At 45.1% G+C, this 19,049-nt stretch overlaps 1 protein-coding gene and 1 pseudogene across 1 annotated transcript in view; one reads left to right on the forward strand and one right to left on the reverse strand.

The window, feature by feature from the left end:
• The window catches only part of LOC127692004 (THO complex subunit 4-like), a 34,476-nt gene extending 29,004 nt beyond the window's left edge, over positions 1–5,472 (reverse strand). Inside the window, exon 1 of the mRNA XM_052191888.1 lies at positions 4,741–5,472. Within this exon, the coding sequence (XP_052047848.1) occupies positions 4,741–5,472 (732 nt within the window). The remainder of the gene's footprint in view (positions 1–4,740) is intronic.
• Positions 5,473–18,264: 12,792 nt separating this feature from the next.
• LOC127692076 (THO complex subunit 4-like) lies at positions 18,265–18,857 on the forward strand (annotated as a pseudogene).
• The last annotated feature ends 192 nt before the right edge of the window (positions 18,858–19,049 follow it).

A 19,049-nucleotide genomic window follows, 5' to 3' on the forward strand; every position in this document is an offset into this window, starting at 1 on the left:
TCTGGGTCCCATTTCTCGCATGGATTTGCTCAGTCAGTGTCCATGCTTTCCATATAAGCATCCAACTGTGAGTCCAACCCCTCTGCAGTAAGCTGCTGCTTCGAGTTGCTGCTGGCCCCTCTAGCTCGTCCCTGGTAGCCTCCACTTGTCCCTCTCCTGGTGACTCCGGCACGCGAACCTCCCGAGCCAGGGTTTCTTGTCATGCCTCCTCTGTTGATGCTTTGTGCAGGTCTTGGTTGCATAAGGATCTGGGATGTGACGAGCTGGATCTTCATGCGGCGGCCATCCAAAGGCACACCATTGTACTCTTGCATAGCCTTCAGGGCATCTGCTTCCCGTTCAAAGTGCACCTCTGCTGTCCCCAAACTTTGTCCAGAGCGATCATAGTGCACGGTGGCTTTCTTCAAGGTTCCGGATGAAGCAAAGACTTCCTGTATATCAGCATCGGACACTGCAAAGTCCAGGTTGGACACAAGCAGCTTCCCACCGCTGTCCACGCTGGCTCCACCCACGAAGGCCCTGTGGACTAGGTCCTGCTGCCACTTGTCCCGACGACTTTGCTTCTGGTGGCTGTATGGTGCCACCCGGTTCCTGCCGCGCAGGGCCATGGCAGGCTGCTTCCTCCTAGGCTCACCACCGCCGCCTGCTTTGAAGCCACGGAAGTTCTGGTAGCCGGCCCCTCTGCGACCCCGGCCCCACCAGGGACCTCCTTGCTGCCTCCGGTTCAGCTTGATGATGTCATCCAAAGACATGTCCACTTTGTTGGCCATCGCCAGTGTGGATTCGGGCATCAGATCGAGCCCACCTGTTTTGAAAACAAAGTTTTAACCTTATGTTCAAAGCCTCTCCCTGGTGCTTTTAGCATAGTAAATCACTGAGCAACAGGGAAGAGGTCCTGAGAACTTGATGAGGAAAAACAAGAATTTTCAACAGGAACACTCTTTATCGACAAAGGTTTCAATTGAAACCATTACAGGTGGCTGTATCTCCTCCTGATTGTTTGGTAAGTGATAGAAGTGCTTAATTACATTTCTGGCCTACTCAGAGTGATTCCTATACAACTCTTAACACCACACTTTCCAAACAACATTGGAAACATCTGAACAGGCAAACCCAATGAGCTGAGGCCAGTCTCTGGGTACCAGTACCTATCGAGGAGACAATTCACCCATCCAAGTCTTCTGAGCTCTACCTGACTCCTCTACCAACACACCACCAAACAAACCAGAAAGGAATTTGAGGAATTTGAACAGAAAATAAAATATAACCGCATTGTCCAGGTTTGCATAGGGGAACACTGTCACAAACAAAATAGAGTAAACTAAACGGGAAAAAAAAAGGTTCAGTGTGGTGGCCAATGCTTTTGATCCCAGCCCTCAAGAGGCAGAGACAGGAGGACCTTTTCAAGTTAGATGACATCCTGCTACTACACCTAGACAGCTCTAGACTGTCCAGGGCAGCCTAGTAGGACTGATACTTGAGAAAAAAAAAACAACAACAACAACACTATCTGTATATTTTATCTACAGAAGATAAAAACATGGAAACAATCATAAGTAGAATGATAAGTATAAACCTCCAAAATACACAATTTCAAAATGACAACGTTACTTAAAAGCGAGTACAATATAGAGTTGAATGTTAAGTTTAAGTCTTGGGATTTTTTTTCACACCACAAATCATCATCCCCTATAAAGAGACAGGATACCAATGAAAGCAATGTTTGGGAGCTGTAACCTAGATGCCAAAAGAAAATACTGTGGCTAATTCTCTGTGAAACCCACTAATCTGACTGAAAGCTTCATTTTTTTCATAGCCTTCTCCCGGAGTCCCTCTTACCTCTTAAATCAGTTGGCTTTCTTTTATGTAGGTATCGAGGGGGAACACGCTGTAGAGCAGAGGTGGCGTCCAACTCAGAGATCTGCCTGCCTCTGTCTCCCAAGTGCTTCGGTGAAAGCTTTTGACACCTAAAGAAACAGAACACCATCTCTAAACTCCTCCCATTAGATAGGAAAAAACAGAAAACAAAGAAACAAAGAAAGAAACAACAGCAGATCCAGAAAATAAAAAAAAAAAAAATGGACACACATCCCAAGATTCTGTGACTGCAACATAGGGGGAATCAGAGACTGTCCTCTAGAGGGGTGTCACAAAGACAGATAGCTACTACTTGTGTTTATTGCTGGGCATCTCACCCATGGCTTCACACATGGGTACTGCACGCAAGTACTCGGCCATGGAGACCCTCTTGGAACCCTCCTGGAAGGATCTTAAGAAGGAGAATAAAATGTATGGAGTGTATACTAAAAGAAGGAAGGCTTGGAGATACGGGGGGCTTAGTGTTCTAGACACTGGGCTCTGCCATCGATTCCATTGGAATGCAACTCACTGGGTCCCATTTTCAGATTCATCTCAGTTTCTTTAATGGTGCAGAGAGAGAACATTGGTTTTTTTTGTTTGGGTTCCCTTTAAGACCTAGTCAGACTCTGTAGCCTAGTAGTTGATCTATGGCCCAGGCTGGCCTCAGAATCCTAGATTTGCTTAACTCCCTCTACAGAGTAGTGAGACATCAACCCATGGGCCACTATGCCCAGCTCAGAGAAATAGTTTTGAGACAAGTATCTTTCTTCTAAATCTTTGAAATGAAAAGCATCATCACTATGGTAGTCAGGGTTCTCTCTAGAGAAGCACAACTTACAGAATGAATCTCTACATACATACAGAAAGGGGATTGAGTTGAATGACTTACAAGGTGTGGTCCCACTAATCCAGTGGTTTGCTATGATGATGGAAAGTTCAGAGTTCCAGAATCCACTCAGTCCACAAGGCTGGAGGTCTCAACTGGTCTTCAGTAGAGATGCTGGGATCCCGGTGAAAGAATGGACTTGCTAGCAAGGTGAGAGCAAGCAGGCAAAGAGGAAAAGCTCCTTCTTCCCTGTCTTTATATAGGCTTTGAGAAGGAGGTGTGGCCCAGTTTGGATTAGATTAGAATCTCAGTCGGTTGATCCTGATTGGATGTCCTCAAGGCAAGATTCGGATTAAAGTTGTGTGTCTGCCTGCCTGGAGATGTGGATCAGAAGTGATCTAATTGCCCAGCAGTGGTGGCACACACCTTTAATCCCATTTAATGCTGGGATTAAACAAAACAAAGAACAAAACAGAAAACAAACACAAACCAAAACCAAATAAACAACAAAGACAAACAAACAAGGAAACCAAAAAGTGACCTAATCATGATCACCTCACGGCACATTCAGCACCACACCTATCAGCTTTTTGAAATTAGACCAGACCTCTTCTTGAGATGCTTTGCTAGCATGGTTGTTGTTGTTGTCATTGTTGTTGTGTTTTTTTTTTTTGTTTTGTTTTGTTTTCTGCTTTCAACACCCATCGCAATGACCTCTTAAAAGACCCGAGTCAAATGAACTGTTTGCCATTCGAGTTGCAGTCACAGGCTGGCCAATGGTTAAGCAGATTTGTGCCTGCCACCATTTCCTGAATGGTTTAGTCTGTAAACATTCAAGGGGATTGAACTGGTCTGCCCTTGTATATGAAAACCCCAAATTCTAGTTTCCTCCCAATGAGCAATGACACTATCTATTCCTTGCTAGTAAACTACATGGTCCCCAGATATCACTCTAAGACCCTGAGATGTAGAATATTTGCTGACTCCCAGGCAAGATTGAGAAACCTAGCTCTATTGAAGCACTGGAATATAATATACCATGTAAGTGGCTTTGAGGCCAGCTTTAATTCCACTCTCTTGGGTGACAACAATATTTGTAGGCCATACTTGTGAATGTTTTTAAGAGGCAAATACCTTGAGCTTTGGCCTTCACTCTTGAGCCCAGACCCACAGAGACCCAAACTGTGTAAAGATTATTCTATCACGACTGTTTGTGGCCTTTCTCAGCTCCACCCCACGCTTACCTGGCCATGGCCAGGTAGCTCTGACCCATATCAAAGGGGCTGCTTGCCCCTCTTTTCCCTCTCTCTCTCATCCTCTCATTCTCTTGCCCTCTTTGTCTCTTCCATTTTCCTTTCCCGTCCCCACTCCCTCCACATACGGTCCTGGCCAGCTTCTACTTCTCTCCTCCTCTCTGCCTCTTAACTCTCCCCATCAACTCCCTTCCCCATGCCCCAAAGAAACTCTCTTCCATGCTATACCATCCTGTGGGTGGTCCCTCTGGGTGAAGGGTTGCCTCTGCATGGGTCCACTGAGGCACGCTCTTCCCCCCACAGGCCCAGAGAACGCAATCTTATTCCACCTTCTACTTTGATGATTACAACAACCACCAAAGAAATCAGTCTCCAAGGTGAAGGTGAATTACTACTTTAGTACCCTAGAATGCCTGTTCGCCCACCCCAGCACACCTTTGCCTTTTAGTATGGCAAAGGTGAAAATGCTACCTTCAACACAACAGCAACAAGTAAAATGTATCCCCAAGATAAGTCAGGGCCAAAGAGGTCTGTTTCAGAGTTAAAAATCAAACTAAAACACACAAAAAGGCAAAAAGAAATTACATTAGATTGTAGATTTTATTTGAAAACAGGCAAGGAAAAGAGGAGAAATCCAAAGAAGCAAAACCCAAATCCACCATGGTCTGCACAGTCCAGTTGCCAACCCTCCCTCCCTCCCTCCCTTCCTCTCTCCCTCCCCCTAGGCATCACAGATGAGGCTTCTGGGTCCCATTTCTCGCATGGATTTGCTCAGTCAGTGTCCATGCTTTCCATATAAGCATCCAACTGTGCGTCCAACCCCTCTGCAGTAAGCTGCTGCTTCGAGTTGCTGCTGGCCCCTCTAGCTCGTCCCTGGTAGCCTCCACTTGTCCCTCTCCTGGTGACTCCGGCACGCGAACCTCCCGAGCCAGGGTTTCTTGTCATGCCTCCTCTGTTGATGCTTTGTGCAGGTCTTGGTTGCATAAGGATCTGGGATGTGACGAGCTGGATCTTCATGCGGCGGCCATCCAAAGGCACACCATTGTACTCTTGCATAGCCTTCAGGGCATCTGCTTCCCGTTCAAAGTGCACCTCTGCTGTCCCCAAACTTTGTCCAGAGCGATCATAGTGCACGGTGGCTTTCTTCAAGGTTCCGGATGAAGCAAAGACTTCCTGTATATCAGCATCGGACACTGCAAAGTCCAGGTTGGACACAAGCAGCTTCCCACCGCTGTCCACGCTGGCTCCACCCACGAAGGCCCTGTGGACTAGGTCCTGCTGCCACTTGTCCCGACGACTTTGCTTCTGGTGGCTGTATGGTGCCACCCGGTTCCTGCCGCGCAGGGCCATGGCAGGCTGCTTCCTCCTAGGCTCACCACCGCCGCCTGCTTTGAAGCCACGGAAGTTCTGGTAGCCGGCCCCTCTGCGACCCCGGCCCCACCAGGGACCTCCTTGCTGCCTCCGGTTCAGCTTGATGATGTCATCCAAAGACATGTCCACTTTGTTGGCCATCGCCAGTGTGGATTCGGGCATCAGATCGAGCCCACCTGTTTTGAAAACAAAGTTTTAACCTTATGTTCAAAGCCTCTCCCTGGTGCTTTTAGCATAGTAAATCACTGAGCAACAGGGAAGAGGTCCTGAGAACTTGATGAGGAAAAACAAGAATTTTCAACAGGAACACTCTTTATCGACAAAGGTTTCAATTGAAACCATTACAGGTGGCTGTATCTCCTCCTGATTGTTTGGTAAGTGATAGAAGTGCTTAATTACATTTCTGGCCTACTCAGAGTGATTCCTATACAACTCTTAACACCACACTTTCCAAACAACATTGGAAACATCTGAACAGGCAAACCCAATGAGCTGAGGCCAGTCTCTGGGTACCAGTACCTATCGAGGAGACAATTCACCCATCCAAGTCTTCTGAGCTCTACCTGACTCCTCTACCAACACACCACCAAACAAACCAGAAAGGAATTTGAGGAATTTGAACAGAAAATAAAATATAACCGCATTGTCCAGGTTTGCATAGGGGAACACTGTCACAAACAAAATAGAGTAAACTAAACGGGAAAAAAAAAGGTTCAGTGTGGTGGCCAATGCTTTTGATCCCAGCCCTCAAGAGGCAGAGACAGGAGGACCTTTTCAAGTTAGATGACATCCTGCTACTACACCTAGACAGCTCTAGACTGTCCAGGGCAGCCTAGTAGGACTGATACTTGAGAAAAAAAAAACAACAACAACAACACTATCTGTATATTTTATCTACAGAAGATAAAAACATGGAAACAATCATAAGTAGAATGATAAGTATAAACCTCCAAAATACACAATTTCAAAATGACAACGTTACTTAAAAGCGAGTACAATATAGAGTTGAATGTTAAGTTTAAGTCTTGGGATTTTTTTTCACACCACAAATCATCATCCCCTATAAAGAGACAGGATACCAATGAAAGCAATGTTTGGGAGCTGTAACCTAGATGCCAAAAGAAAATACTGTGGCTAATTCTCTGTGAAACCCACTAATCTGACTGAAAGCTTCATTTTTTTCATAGCCTTCTCCCAGAGTCCCTCTTACCTCTTAAATCAGTTGGCTTTCTTTTATGTAGGTATCGAGGGGGAACACGCTGTAGAGCAGAGGTGGCGTCCAACTCAGAGATCTGCCTGCCTCTGTCTCCCAAGTGCTTCGGTGAAAGCTTTTGACACCTAAAGAAACAGAACACCATCTCTAAACTCCTCCCATTAGATAGGAAAAAACAGAAAACAAAGAAACAAAGAAAGAAACAACAGCAGATCCAGAAAATAAAAAAAAAAAAAATGGACACACATCCCAAGATTCTGTGACTGCAACATAGGGGGAATCAGAGACTGTCCTCTAGAGGGGTGTCACAAAGACAGATAGCTACTACTTGTGTTTATTGCTGGGCATCTCACCCATGGCTTCACACATGGGTACTGCACGCAAGTACTCGGCCATGGAGACCCTCTTGGAACCCTCCTGGAAGGATCTTAAGAAGGAGAATAAAATGTATGGAGTGTATACTAAAAGAAGGAAGGCTTGGAGATACGGGGGGCTTAGTGTTCTAGACACTGGGCTCTGCCATCGATTCCATTGGAATGCAACTCACTGGGTCCCATTTTCAGATTCATCTCAGTTTCTTTAATGGTGCAGAGAGAGAACATTGGTTTTTTTTGTTTGGGTTCCCTTTAAGACCTAGTCAGACTCTGTAGCCTAGTAGTTGATCTATGGCCCAGGCTGGCCTCAGAATCCTAGATTTGCTTAACTCCCTCTACAGAGTAGTGAGACATCAACCCATGGGCCACTATGCCCAGCTCAGAGAAATAGTTTTGAGACAAGTATCTTTCTTCTAAATCTTTGAAATGAAAAGCATCATCACTATGGTAGTCAGGGTTCTCTCTAGAGAAGCACAACTTACAGAATGAATCTCTACATACATACAGAAAGGGGATTGAGTTGAATGACTTACAAGGTGTGGTCCCACTAATCCAGTGGTTTGCTATGATGATGGAAAGTTCAGAGTTCCAGAATCCACTCAGTCCACAAGGCTGGAGGTCTCAACTGGTCTTCAGTAGAGATGCTGGGATCCCGGTGAAAGAATGGACTTGCTAGCAAGGTGAGAGCAAGCAGGCAAAGAGGAAAAGCTCCTTCTTCCCTGTCTTTATATAGGCTTTGAGAAGGAGGTGTGGCCCAGTTTGGATTAGATTAGAATCTCAGTCGGTTGATCCTGATTGGATGTCCTCAAGGCAAGATTCGGATTAAAGTTGTGTGTCTGCCTGCCTGGAGATGTGGATCAGAAGTGATCTAATTGCCCAGCAGTGGTGGCACACACCTTTAATCCCATTTAATGCTGGGATTAAACAAAACAAAGAACAAAACAGAAAACAAACACAAACCAAAACCAAATAAACAACAAAGACAAACAAACAAGGAAACCAAAAAGTGACCTAATCATGATCACCTCACGGCACATTCAGCACCACACCTATCAGCTTTTTGAAATTAGACCAGACCTCTTCTTGAGATGCTTTGCTAGCATGGTTGTTGTTGTTGTCATTGTTGTTGTGTTTTTTTTTTTGTTTTGTTTTGTTTTCTGCTTTCAACACCCATCGCAATGACCTCTTAAAAGACCCGAGTCAAATGAACTGTTTGCCATTCGAGTTGCAGTCACAGGCTGGCCAATGGTTAAGCAGATTTGTGCCTGCCACCATTTCCTGAATGGTTTAGTCTGTAAACATTCAAGGGGATTGAACTGGTCTGCCCTTGTATATGAAAACCCCAAATTCTAGTTTCCTCCCAATGAGCAATGACACTATCTATTCCTTGCTAGTAAACTACATGGTCCCTAGATATCACTCTAAGACCCTGAGATGTAGAATATTTGCTGACTCCCAGGCAAGATTGAGAAACCTAGCTCTATTGAAGCACTGGAATATAATATACCATGTAAGTGGCTTTGAGGCCAGCTTTAATTCCACTCTCTTGGGTGACAACAATATTTGTAGGCCATACTTGTGAATGTTTTTAAGAGGCAAATACCATGAGCTTTGGCCTTCACTCTTGAGCCCAGACCCACAGAGACCCAAACTGTGTAAAGATTATTCTATCACGACTGTTTGTGGCCTTTCTCAGCTCCACCCCACGCTTACCTGGCCATGGCCAGGTAGCTCTGACCCATATCAAAGGGGCTGCTTGCCCCTCTTCTCCCTCTCTCTCTCATCCTCTCATTCTCTTGCCCTCTTTGTCTCTTCCATTTTCCTTTCCCGTCCCCACTCCCTCCACATACGGTCCTGGCCAGCTTCTACTTCTCTCCTCCTCTCTGCCTCTTAACTCTCCTCATCAACTCCCTTCCCCATGCCCCAAAGAAACTCTCTTCCATGCTATACCATCCTGTGGGTGGTCCCTCTGGGTGAAGGGTTGCCTCTGCATGGGTCCACTGAGGCACGCTCTTCCCCCCACAGGCCCAGAGAACGCAATCTTATTCCACCTTCTACTTTGATGATTACAACAACCACCAAAGAAATCAGTCTCCAAGGTGAAGGTGAATTACTACTTTAGTACCCTAGAATGCCTGTTCCCCCACCCCAGCACACCTTTGCCTTTTAGTATGGCAAAGGTGAAAATGCTACCTTCAACACAACAGCAACAAGTAAAATGTATCCCCAAGATAAGTCAGGGCCAAAGAGGTCTGTTTCAGAGTTAAAAATCAAACTAAAACACACAAAAAGGCAAAAAGAAATTACATTAGATTGTAGATTTTATTTGAAAACAGGCAAGGAAAAGAGGAGAAATCCAAAGAAGCAAAACCCAAATCCACCATGGTCTGCACAGTCCAGTTGCCAACCCTACCTCCCTCTCTCCCTCCCTCCTTCCCTCCCCCTAGGCATCACAGATGAGGCTTCTGGGTCCCATTTCTCGCATGGATTTGCTCAGTCAGTGTCCATGCTTTCCATATAAGCATCCAACTGTGCGTCCAACCCCTCTGCAGTAAGCTGCTGCTTCGAGTTGCTGCTGGCCCCTCTAGCTCGTCCCTGGTAGCCTCCACTTGTCCCTCTCCTGGTGACTCCGGCACGCGAACCTCCCGAGCCAGGGTTTCTTGTCATGCCTCCTCTGTTGATGCTTTGTGCAGGTCTTGGTTGCATAAGGATCTGGGATGTGACGAGCTGGATCTTCATGCGGCGGCCATCCAAAGGCACACCATTGTACTCTTGCATAGCCTTCAGGGCATCTGCTTCCCGTTCAAAGTGCACCTCTGCTGTCCCCAAACTTTGTCCAGAGCGATCATAGTGCACGGTGGCTTTCTTCAAGGTTCCGGATGAAGCAAAGACTTCCTGTATATCAGCATCGGACACTGCAAAGTCCAGGTTGGACACAAGCAGCTTCCCACCGCTGTCCACGCTGGCTCCACCCACGAAGGCCCTGTGGACTAGGTCCTGCTGCCACTTGTCCCGACGACTTTGCTTCTGGTGGCTGTATGGTGCCACCCGGTTCCTGCCGCGCAGGGCCATGGCAGGCTGCTTCCTCCTAGGCTCACCACCGCCGCCTGCTTTGAAGCCACGGAAGTTCTGGTAGCCGGCCCCTCTGCGACCCCGGCCCCACCAGGGACCTCCTTGCTGCCTCCGGTTCAGCTTGATGATGTCATCCAAAGACATGTCCACTTTGTTGGCCATCGCCAGTGTGGATTCGGGCATCAGATCGAGCCCACCTGTTTTGAAAACAAAGTTTTAACCTTATGTTCAAAGTCTCTCCCTGGTGCTTTTAGCATAGTAAATCACTGAGCAACAGGGAAGAGGTCCTGAGAACTTGATGAGGAAAAACAAGAATTTTCAACAGGAACACTCTTTATCGACAAAGGTTTCAATTGAAACCATTACAGGTGGCTGTATCTCCTCCTGATTGTTTGGTAAGTGATAGAAGTGCTTAATTACATTTCTGGCCTACTCAGAGTGATTCCTATACAATTCTTAACACCACACTTTCCAAACAACATTGGAAACATCTGAACAGGCAAACCCAATGAGCTGAGGCCAGTCTCTGGGAACCAGTACCTATCGAGGAGACAATTCACCCATCCAAGTCTTCTGAGCTCTACCTGACTCCTGTACCAACACACCACCAAACAAACCAGAAAGGAATTTGAGGAATTTGAACAGAAAATAAAATATAACCGCATTGTCCAGGTTTGCATAGGGGAACACTGTCACAAACAAAATAGAGTAAACTAAAGGGGAAAAAAAAAGGTTCAGTGTGGTGGCCAATGCTTTTGATCCCAGCCCTCAAGAGGCAGAGACAGGAGGACCTTTTCAAGTTAGATGACATCCTGCTACTACACCTAGACAGTTCTAGACTGTCCAGGGCAGCCTAGTACGACTGAAACTAGAGAAAAAAAAAAAAAAACAACAACACTATCTGTTTATTTTATCTACAGAAGATAAAAACATGGAAACAATCATAAGTAGAATGATAAGTATAAACCTCCAAAATACACAATTTCAAAATGACATCGTTACTTAAAAGCGAGTACAATATAGAGTTGAATGTTAAGTTTAAGTCTTGGGATTTTTTTTCACACCACAAATCATCATCCCCTATAAAGAGACAGGATACCAATGAAAGCAATGTTTGGGAGCTGTAACCTAGATGCCAAAAGAAAATACTGTGGCTAATTCTCTGTGAAACCCACTAATCTGACTGAAAGCTTCATTTTTTTCATAGCCTTCTCCCAGAGTCCCTCTTACCTATTAAATCAATTGGCTTTCTTTTATGTAGGTATCGAGGGGGAACACGCTGTAGAGCAGAGGTGGCGTCCAACTCAGAGATCTGCCTGCCTCTGTCTCCCAAGTGCTTCGGTGAAAGCTTTTGACACCTAAAGAAACAGAACACCATCTCTAAACTCCTCCCATTAGATAGGAAAAACAGAAAACAAAGAAACAAAGAAAGAAACAACAGCAGAGCCAGAAAATACACACAAAAAAAAACACACACACACATCCCAAGATTCTGTGACTGCAACATAGGGAGAATCAGAGACTGTCCTCTAGAGGGGTGTCACAAAGACAGACAGCTACTACTTGTGTTTATTGCTGGGCATCTCACCCATGGCTGCACACATGGGTACTGCACGCAGGTACTTGGCCATGGAGACCCTCTTGGAACCCTCCTGGAAGGATCTTAAGAAGGAGAATAAAATATATGGAGTGTATACTAAAAGAAGGAAGGCTTGGAGATACGGGGGGCTTAGTGTTCTAGACACTGGGCTCTGCCATCAATTCCATTGGAATGCAACTCACTGGGTCCCATTTTCAGATTCATCTCAGTGTCTTTAATGGTGTAGAGAGAGAGAGAGAACATTGGTTTGTTTGTTTGGGTTCCCTTTAAGACCTAGTCAGACTCTGTAGCCTAGTAGTTGATCTATGGCCCAGGCTGGCCTCAGAATCCTAGATTTGCTTAACTCCTTCTACAGAGTAGTGAGACATCAACCCATGGGCCACTATGCCCAGCTCAGAGAAATAGTTTTGAGACAAGTATCTTTCTTCTAAATCTTTGAAATGAAAAGCATCATCACTATGGTAGTCAGGGTTCTCTCTAGAGAAGCACAACTTACAGAATGAATGTCTACATACATACAGAAAGGGGATTGAGTTGAATGACTTACAAGGTGTGGTCCCACTAATCCAGTGGTTTGCTATGATGATGGAAAGTTCAGAGTTCCACAATACACTCAGTCCACAAGGCTGGAGGTCTCAACTGGTCTTCAGTAGAGATGCTGGGATCCCGGTGAATGAATGGACTTGCTAGCAAGGTGAGAGCAAGCAGGCAAAGAGGAAAAGCTCCTTCTTCCCTGTCTTTATATAGGCTTTGAGAAGGAGGTGTGGCCCAGTTTGGATTATATTAGAATCTCAGTCGATTGATCCTGATTGAATGTCCTCAAGGCAAGATTCGGGATTAAAGGTGTGTGTCTGCCTGCCTGGAGATGTGGATCAGAAGTGATCTAATTGCCCAGCAGTGGTGGCACACACCTTTAATCCCATTTAATGCTGGGATTAAACAAAACAAAGAACAAAACAGAAAACAAACACAAACCAAAACCAAATAAACAACAAAGACAAACAAACAAGGAAACCAAAAAGTGACCTAATCATGATCACCTCACGGCACATTCAGCACCACACCTATCAGCTTTTTGAAATTAGACCAGACCTCTTCTTGAGATGCTTTGCTAGCATGGTTGTTATTGTTGTCATTGTTGTTGTTGTTGTTCTGTTTTTTTTGTTTTGTTTTGTTTTCTGCTTTCAACACCCATCGCAATGACCTCTTAAAAGACCCGAGTCAAATGAACTGTTTGCCATTCGAGTTGCAGTCACAGGCTGGCCAGTGGTTAAGCAGATTTGTGCCTGCCACCATTTCCTGAATGGTTTAGTCTGTAAACATTCAAGGGGATTGAACTTGTCTGCCCTTGTATATGAAAACCCCAAATTCTAGTTTACTCCCAATGAGCAATGACACTATCTATTCCTTGCTAGTAAACTCCATGGTCCCCAGATATCACTCTAAGACCCTGAGATGTAGAATATTTGCTGACTCCCAGGCAAGATTGAGAAACCTAGCTCTATTGAAGCACTGGAATATAATATACCATGTAAGTGGCTTTGAGGCCAGCTTTAATTCCACTCTCTTGGGTGACAACAATATTTGTAGGCCATACTTGTGAATGTTTTTAAGAGGCAAATACCTTGAGCTTTGGCCTTCACTCTTGAGCCCAGACCCACAGAGACCCAAACTGTGTAAAGATTATTCTATCACGACTGTTTGTGGCCTTTCTCAGCTCCACCCCACGCTTACCTGGCCATGGCCAGGTAGCTCTGACCCAAATCAAAGGGGCTGCTTGCCCCTCTTCTCCCTCTCTCTCTCATCCTCTCATTCTCTTGCCCTCTTTGTCTCTTCCATTTTCCTTTCCCGTCCCCACTCCCTCCACATACGGTCCTGGCCAGCTTCTACTTCTCTCCTCCTCTCTGCCTCTTAACTCTCCCCATCAACTCCCTTCCCCATGCCCCAAAGAAACTCTCTTCCATGCTATACCATCCTGTGGGTGGTCCCTCTGGGTGAAGGGTTGCCTCTGCATGGGTCCACTGAGGCACGCTCTTTCCCCCACAGGCCCAGAGAACGCAATCTTATTCCACCTTCTACTTTGATGATTACAACAACCACCAAAGAAATCAGTCTCCAAGGTGAAGGTGAATTACTACTTTAGTACCCTAGAATGCCTGTTCCCCCACCCCAGCACACCTTTGCCTTTTAGTATGGCAAAGGTGAAAATGCTACCTTCAACACAACAGCAACAAGTAAAATGTATCCCCAAGATAAGTCAGGGCCAAAGAGGTCTGTTTCAGAGTTAAAAATCAAACTAAAACACACAAAAAGGCAAAAAGAAATTACATTAGATTGTAGATTTTATTTGAAAACAGGCAAGGGAAAGAGGAGAAATCCAAAGAAGCAAAACCCAAATCCACCATGGTCTGCACAGTCCAGTTGCCAACCCTCCCTCCCTCCCTCCCTACCTTTCTCCCTCCCCCTAGGCATCACAGATGAGGCTTCTGGGTCCCATTTCTCGCATGGATTTGCTCAGTCAGTGTCCATGCTTTCCATATAAGCATCCAACTGTGCGTCCAACCCCTCTGCAGTAAGCTGCTGCTTCGAGTTGCTGCTGGCCCCTCTAGCTCGTCCCTGGTAGCCTCCACTTGTCCCTCTCCTGGTGATTCCGGCATGCGAACCTCCCGAGCCAGGGTTTCTTGTCATGCCTCCTCTGTTGATGCTTTGTGCAGGTCTTGGTTGCATAAGGATCTGGGAAGTGACTAGCTGGATCTTCATGCGGCGGTCATCCAAAGGCACACCATTGTACTCTTGCATAGCCTTCAGGGCATCTGCTTCCCGTTCAAAGTGCACCTCTGCTGTCCCCAAACTTTGTCCAGAGCGATCATAGTGCACGGTGGCTTTCTTCAAGGTTCCGGATGAAGCAAAGACTTCCTGTATATCAGCATCGGACACTGCAAAGTCCAGGTTGGACACAAGCAGCTTCCCACCGCTGTCCACGCTGGCTCCACCCACGAAGGCCCTGTGGACTAGGTCCTGCTGCCACTTGTGCAGACGTTGCTTCTGGTGGCTGTATGGTGCCACCCGGTTCCTGCCGCGCAGGGCCATGGCAGGCTGCTTCCTCCTAGGCTCACCACCGCCGCCTGCTTTGAAGCCAGGGAAGTCTGGTAGCGGGCCCCTCTGCGACCCCGGCTCCAGGAGGTACCGCCTTGCTGCCTCTGGTTCAGCTTGATGATGTCATCCAAAGACATGTCCACTTTGTTGGCCATCGCCAGTGTGGATTCGGGCATCAGATCGAGCCCACCTGTTTTGAAAACAAAGTTTTAACCTTATGTTCAAAGTCTCTCCCTGGTGCTTTTAGCATAGTAAATCATAGCTGGTCATGGCCAGCTTCTACTTCTGTCCTCCTCTCTGCCTCCTAGCTCTCCCCCTTAACTCCCTTCCCCATGCCCCAAATAAACTGTATTCCGTTCCCTACCATCCTGTGTGTTGTCCCTCTGGGTGAATGGTTGCCTCTGCATGGGTCCACTGAGGCACGCCCTTCCCCCCAGATGCCCAGAGAACATAATTGTATGGTACTTTCTACTTTATGATTACAGCAACCACAAATATCAGTCTCAAAGGTGCCTTACTACGTTATTACTCTAGAATACTTGTTTTTCTTTTTTCCCCCAAACACATTTCTCTTTTATTACAGCATACGGCTAGCATAAGTTCCCTACCAACACAAACAGGTTGTTTGGCAACATCAGAACCCAGATCTTCCAGCACAGCTAGTCCCAGATACCCCCAACACACCAGAAAAGCAAGATTTGGATTTAAAATCTCACCTCATGATGCTTATAGATGACTTGTCGAATCACATAAATAACTCCCTTAAACAAATACAGCAGAGCATGTGTCAACAGGTAAAAGCCCTTAAAGACGAAACCCAAAAATCCCTTAAAGAAACACTGGAGAACATGGGTCAACAGGTAGAAGCCCTTAAAGAGCAAATACAAAAATCCTTTAAAGAATTACAGGAAATCACAAACAAACAAGTGAAGCATCTGAACAAAACCCTGCAGGATCTAAAAATGGAAGTATAATCAAAGAAATCACAAAGGGAGACATCTCTGGAAATAGAAAACTTTGGATGGAATTCAGGAGTCATAGATTCAAGCATGAACAGCAGAATACAAGATATAGAAGAAAGAATCTCAGGTGCTGAAAATACCATAGAAATCATTGACTCAACAGTAACAGGAAAAGCAAAATGCATAAATCTTGTAACCCAAAACATCCCGGAAATCCAGGACCCAATGAGAAGACCAAACTTAAAGATTATAGGTGTAGAAGAGAGCAAAGAAGATGGTGCAACCACTTTGGAAATCAGTCTGGCGGTTCCTCAGAAAACTGGGCATGTCACTTCCTGAGGACCCTGTTATACCACTACTTGGCATATATCCAGAGGATTTTTCAGCATGCAATAAGGACACATGCTCAACTATGTTCATAGCAGCCCTATTTGTAGTAGCCAGAAGCTGGAAAGAACCTAGGTGTCCTTCAACGGAGGAATGGATACAAAAAATGTGGTATATTTACACAATGGAGTACTATTCAGCCATTAGAAACAATGAATTCATGAACTTCTTAGACAAATGGATGGAGCTAGAGAACATCATACTAAGTGAGGTAACCCAGTCTCAAAAGATCAATCATGGTATGCACTCACTGATAAGTGGATATTAGCCTAGAAACTTTGAATACCCAGGACATAATCCACAAATTAAATGATGTCCAAAAAGAATGGAGGAGTGGCCCCTGGTTTTGGAAAGACTCAGTGCAAGAGTATAGGGGAATTCCAGAACAGGGAAGTGGGAAGGGGTGGATGGAAGAATAGGGGGATGGAAGAGGGCTTATGGGACTTGTGGGGAGTGGGGACCCAGAAAAGGAGAAATCATTTGCAATGTAAATAAAAAAATAAAAAATAAAAAAAATAAAAAAATAAAAGCTACCATAATAAAATCTGAAAAAAAAAGAAGAGAGCAAAGATTTCCAACTTAAAGTGCCAGTAAATATCTTCAACAACATTATAGAAGAAAACTTCCCTAACCTAAAGAAAGAGATGCCCATGAACATACAAGAAGCCTACAGAACTCTAAACAGTTTTGACCAGAAATGAAATTCCTTCCATCACTCAATAATTAAAACACCAAATGCATTAAACAAAGAATGAATATTAAAAGCAATAAGAGAAATAGGTTAAGTAACATAGAAAGGTAGATCTATCAGAATTATACCAAACTTCTCACCAGAGCCTATGAAAGCCAGAAGAGTCTGGGCAGACATCATACAGACCCTAAGGGAACACAAATGCCAATCCAGGCTGCTATACCCAGCAAATCTTTCAATTACCATAGATGGAGAAAACAAGGCATTCCATGAGAACATCAAATTTACACAATACCTTTTCACAAATCCAGTCCTACAAAGGGTAATAGATGGAAAATAGTATTACAAAGGGTTATAGATGGAAAACACCAATATAAGGGGGTCAAGTACAGCTTAGAAAAAGCAAGATAGTAAATCTTCCTTCAACAAACCCAAAAGAAGATAACCACACAAACATAAAAATAACCTCAGAAATAACAGGAAGGAACAACCAGTATTCCTTAATATCTCTAAACATCAATGGATTCAATTCCCCAGTACAAAGACATAAACTAACAGACTGGATACCTAAACAGGACCCAACATTTTGCTGCATACAGGAAACGCATCTCAGTGTCATAGACAAACACTACCTCAGAGTAAAAGGCTGGAAAACAATTTTCCAAGCAAATGGTCCCAGGAACCGAGCTGGACTAACCATTCTAATATCCAATAAAATAGACTTTCAACCAAAAGTCATCAAAAAAGATGCAGAAGGACACTTTATACTCATCAAAGGAAAAAAAATCTACCAAGAAGTACTCTCAATTCTAAATATCTATGCTCCAAATACAAGGGCACCCTCATTCGTAAAAGAAACTTTACAAAAGCTTAAAGCACACATTACACCTCACACAATAATTGTGTGTGACTTCAACACCCCATTTTTCTCATTGGACAGATCAGGGAAATACAAACTAAACAGAGACACAGTGAAACTAACATAAGTTTTGGTAGTGTGTTTCTACAGCAGTAACCTAGAGCTCAGAAGACTTGTATGGTGAATTGTCTCCTCTGACTCTGGGACCCAGAGACTGGGCTCAGCTCATTGGGTTTGCATTTTCCAATGTTTCCAATGTTGTCTGGAAACTGTGGTGTTAATAGTAGTATTGGAATTATTCTGAGTAGAACAAAATTGTATTTGACTAGTTCTATCATTTGCAAAATAAGAGAAGATTCAGCTACCTATATGGGTTAAATTCAAACCTTTGTTGGTATATACTGTTCAAGTTCAAAATTCTTCTTTTTCCTCATCAAGTTCTCAGGACCTCTTCCCTATTGCTCAGTGATTTAATATGCTGAAACCACAGATCTACTTTGAACATAAGGTTAAAACTTTGTTTTCAAAACAGGTCGGTTCGATCTGAGGCCCGAATCTGCCCTCATTGGAGGAGATCATTACGCTGAACCAGAGCCTGTGAGGAGGTCCTTCCTGGGACTGGGGTCTGACAAGGGCCAGATCCCAAGTCTTCCAAGGCACAGTACAGTGCTCTACTCTGGTGAAAACAGGCAGCAGGCCTATGAGGAACCGGCCTGCTATTGCCCAAGGTGGCAGGTACCTGCTGGCCCCAAACAGCAGACCAAAAGAACTTCTGGACACTAAGCACCATCGACAGCATTTTCGCTGGTGGAGCCAGCGTGGAGAGAGGTCAGAAGTTGCTCCTGTCAAACCTGGACTTAGGAGTGTCTGATGATGCTGATATTCACGAAGTCTTTGCTTCATCTGAAACTTTGAAGAAAGCCACCGTGCACTATGATCGCTCTGGACAAAGTTTGGGGACAGCAGATGTGCACTTTGAACGGGAAGCAGATGCCCTGAAGGCTATGCAAGAGTACAATGGTGTGCCTTTGGATGACCGCCGCATGAAGATCCAGCTCATCACATCCCAGATCCTTATGCAACCAAGACCTGCACAAAGCATCAACAGAGGAGGCATGACAAGAAACCCTGGCTCGGGAGGTTCGCCTGCTGGAGGCACCAGGAGATGGACAAGTAAGTGGAGGCTACCAGGGACGAGGTTGAGGGGCCAGCAGCAACTCGAAGCAGCAGCTTACTGCAGAGAAGTTGGACGCACAGTTGGATGCTTATATGGAAAGCATGGACACTAACTGAGCAAATCCATGCGAGAAATGGGACCCAGAAGCCTCATCTGTGATGCCTAGGCGGAGGGAGGGAGGTAGGGTTGGCAACTGGACTATGCAGACCATGGTGGATTGGTGTTTTGCTTCTTTTGATTTCTTCTTCTTCTCCCCGCCCCCCCCCCCCCTGTTTTCAAATAAAATCTAAAAACTCATGTAATTTTTT

This window comes from Apodemus sylvaticus, chromosome 9, assembly GCF_947179515.1.
Source record: "Apodemus sylvaticus chromosome 9, mApoSyl1.1, whole genome shotgun sequence".
Taxonomy (NCBI): domain Eukaryota; kingdom Metazoa; phylum Chordata; class Mammalia; order Rodentia; family Muridae; genus Apodemus; species Apodemus sylvaticus.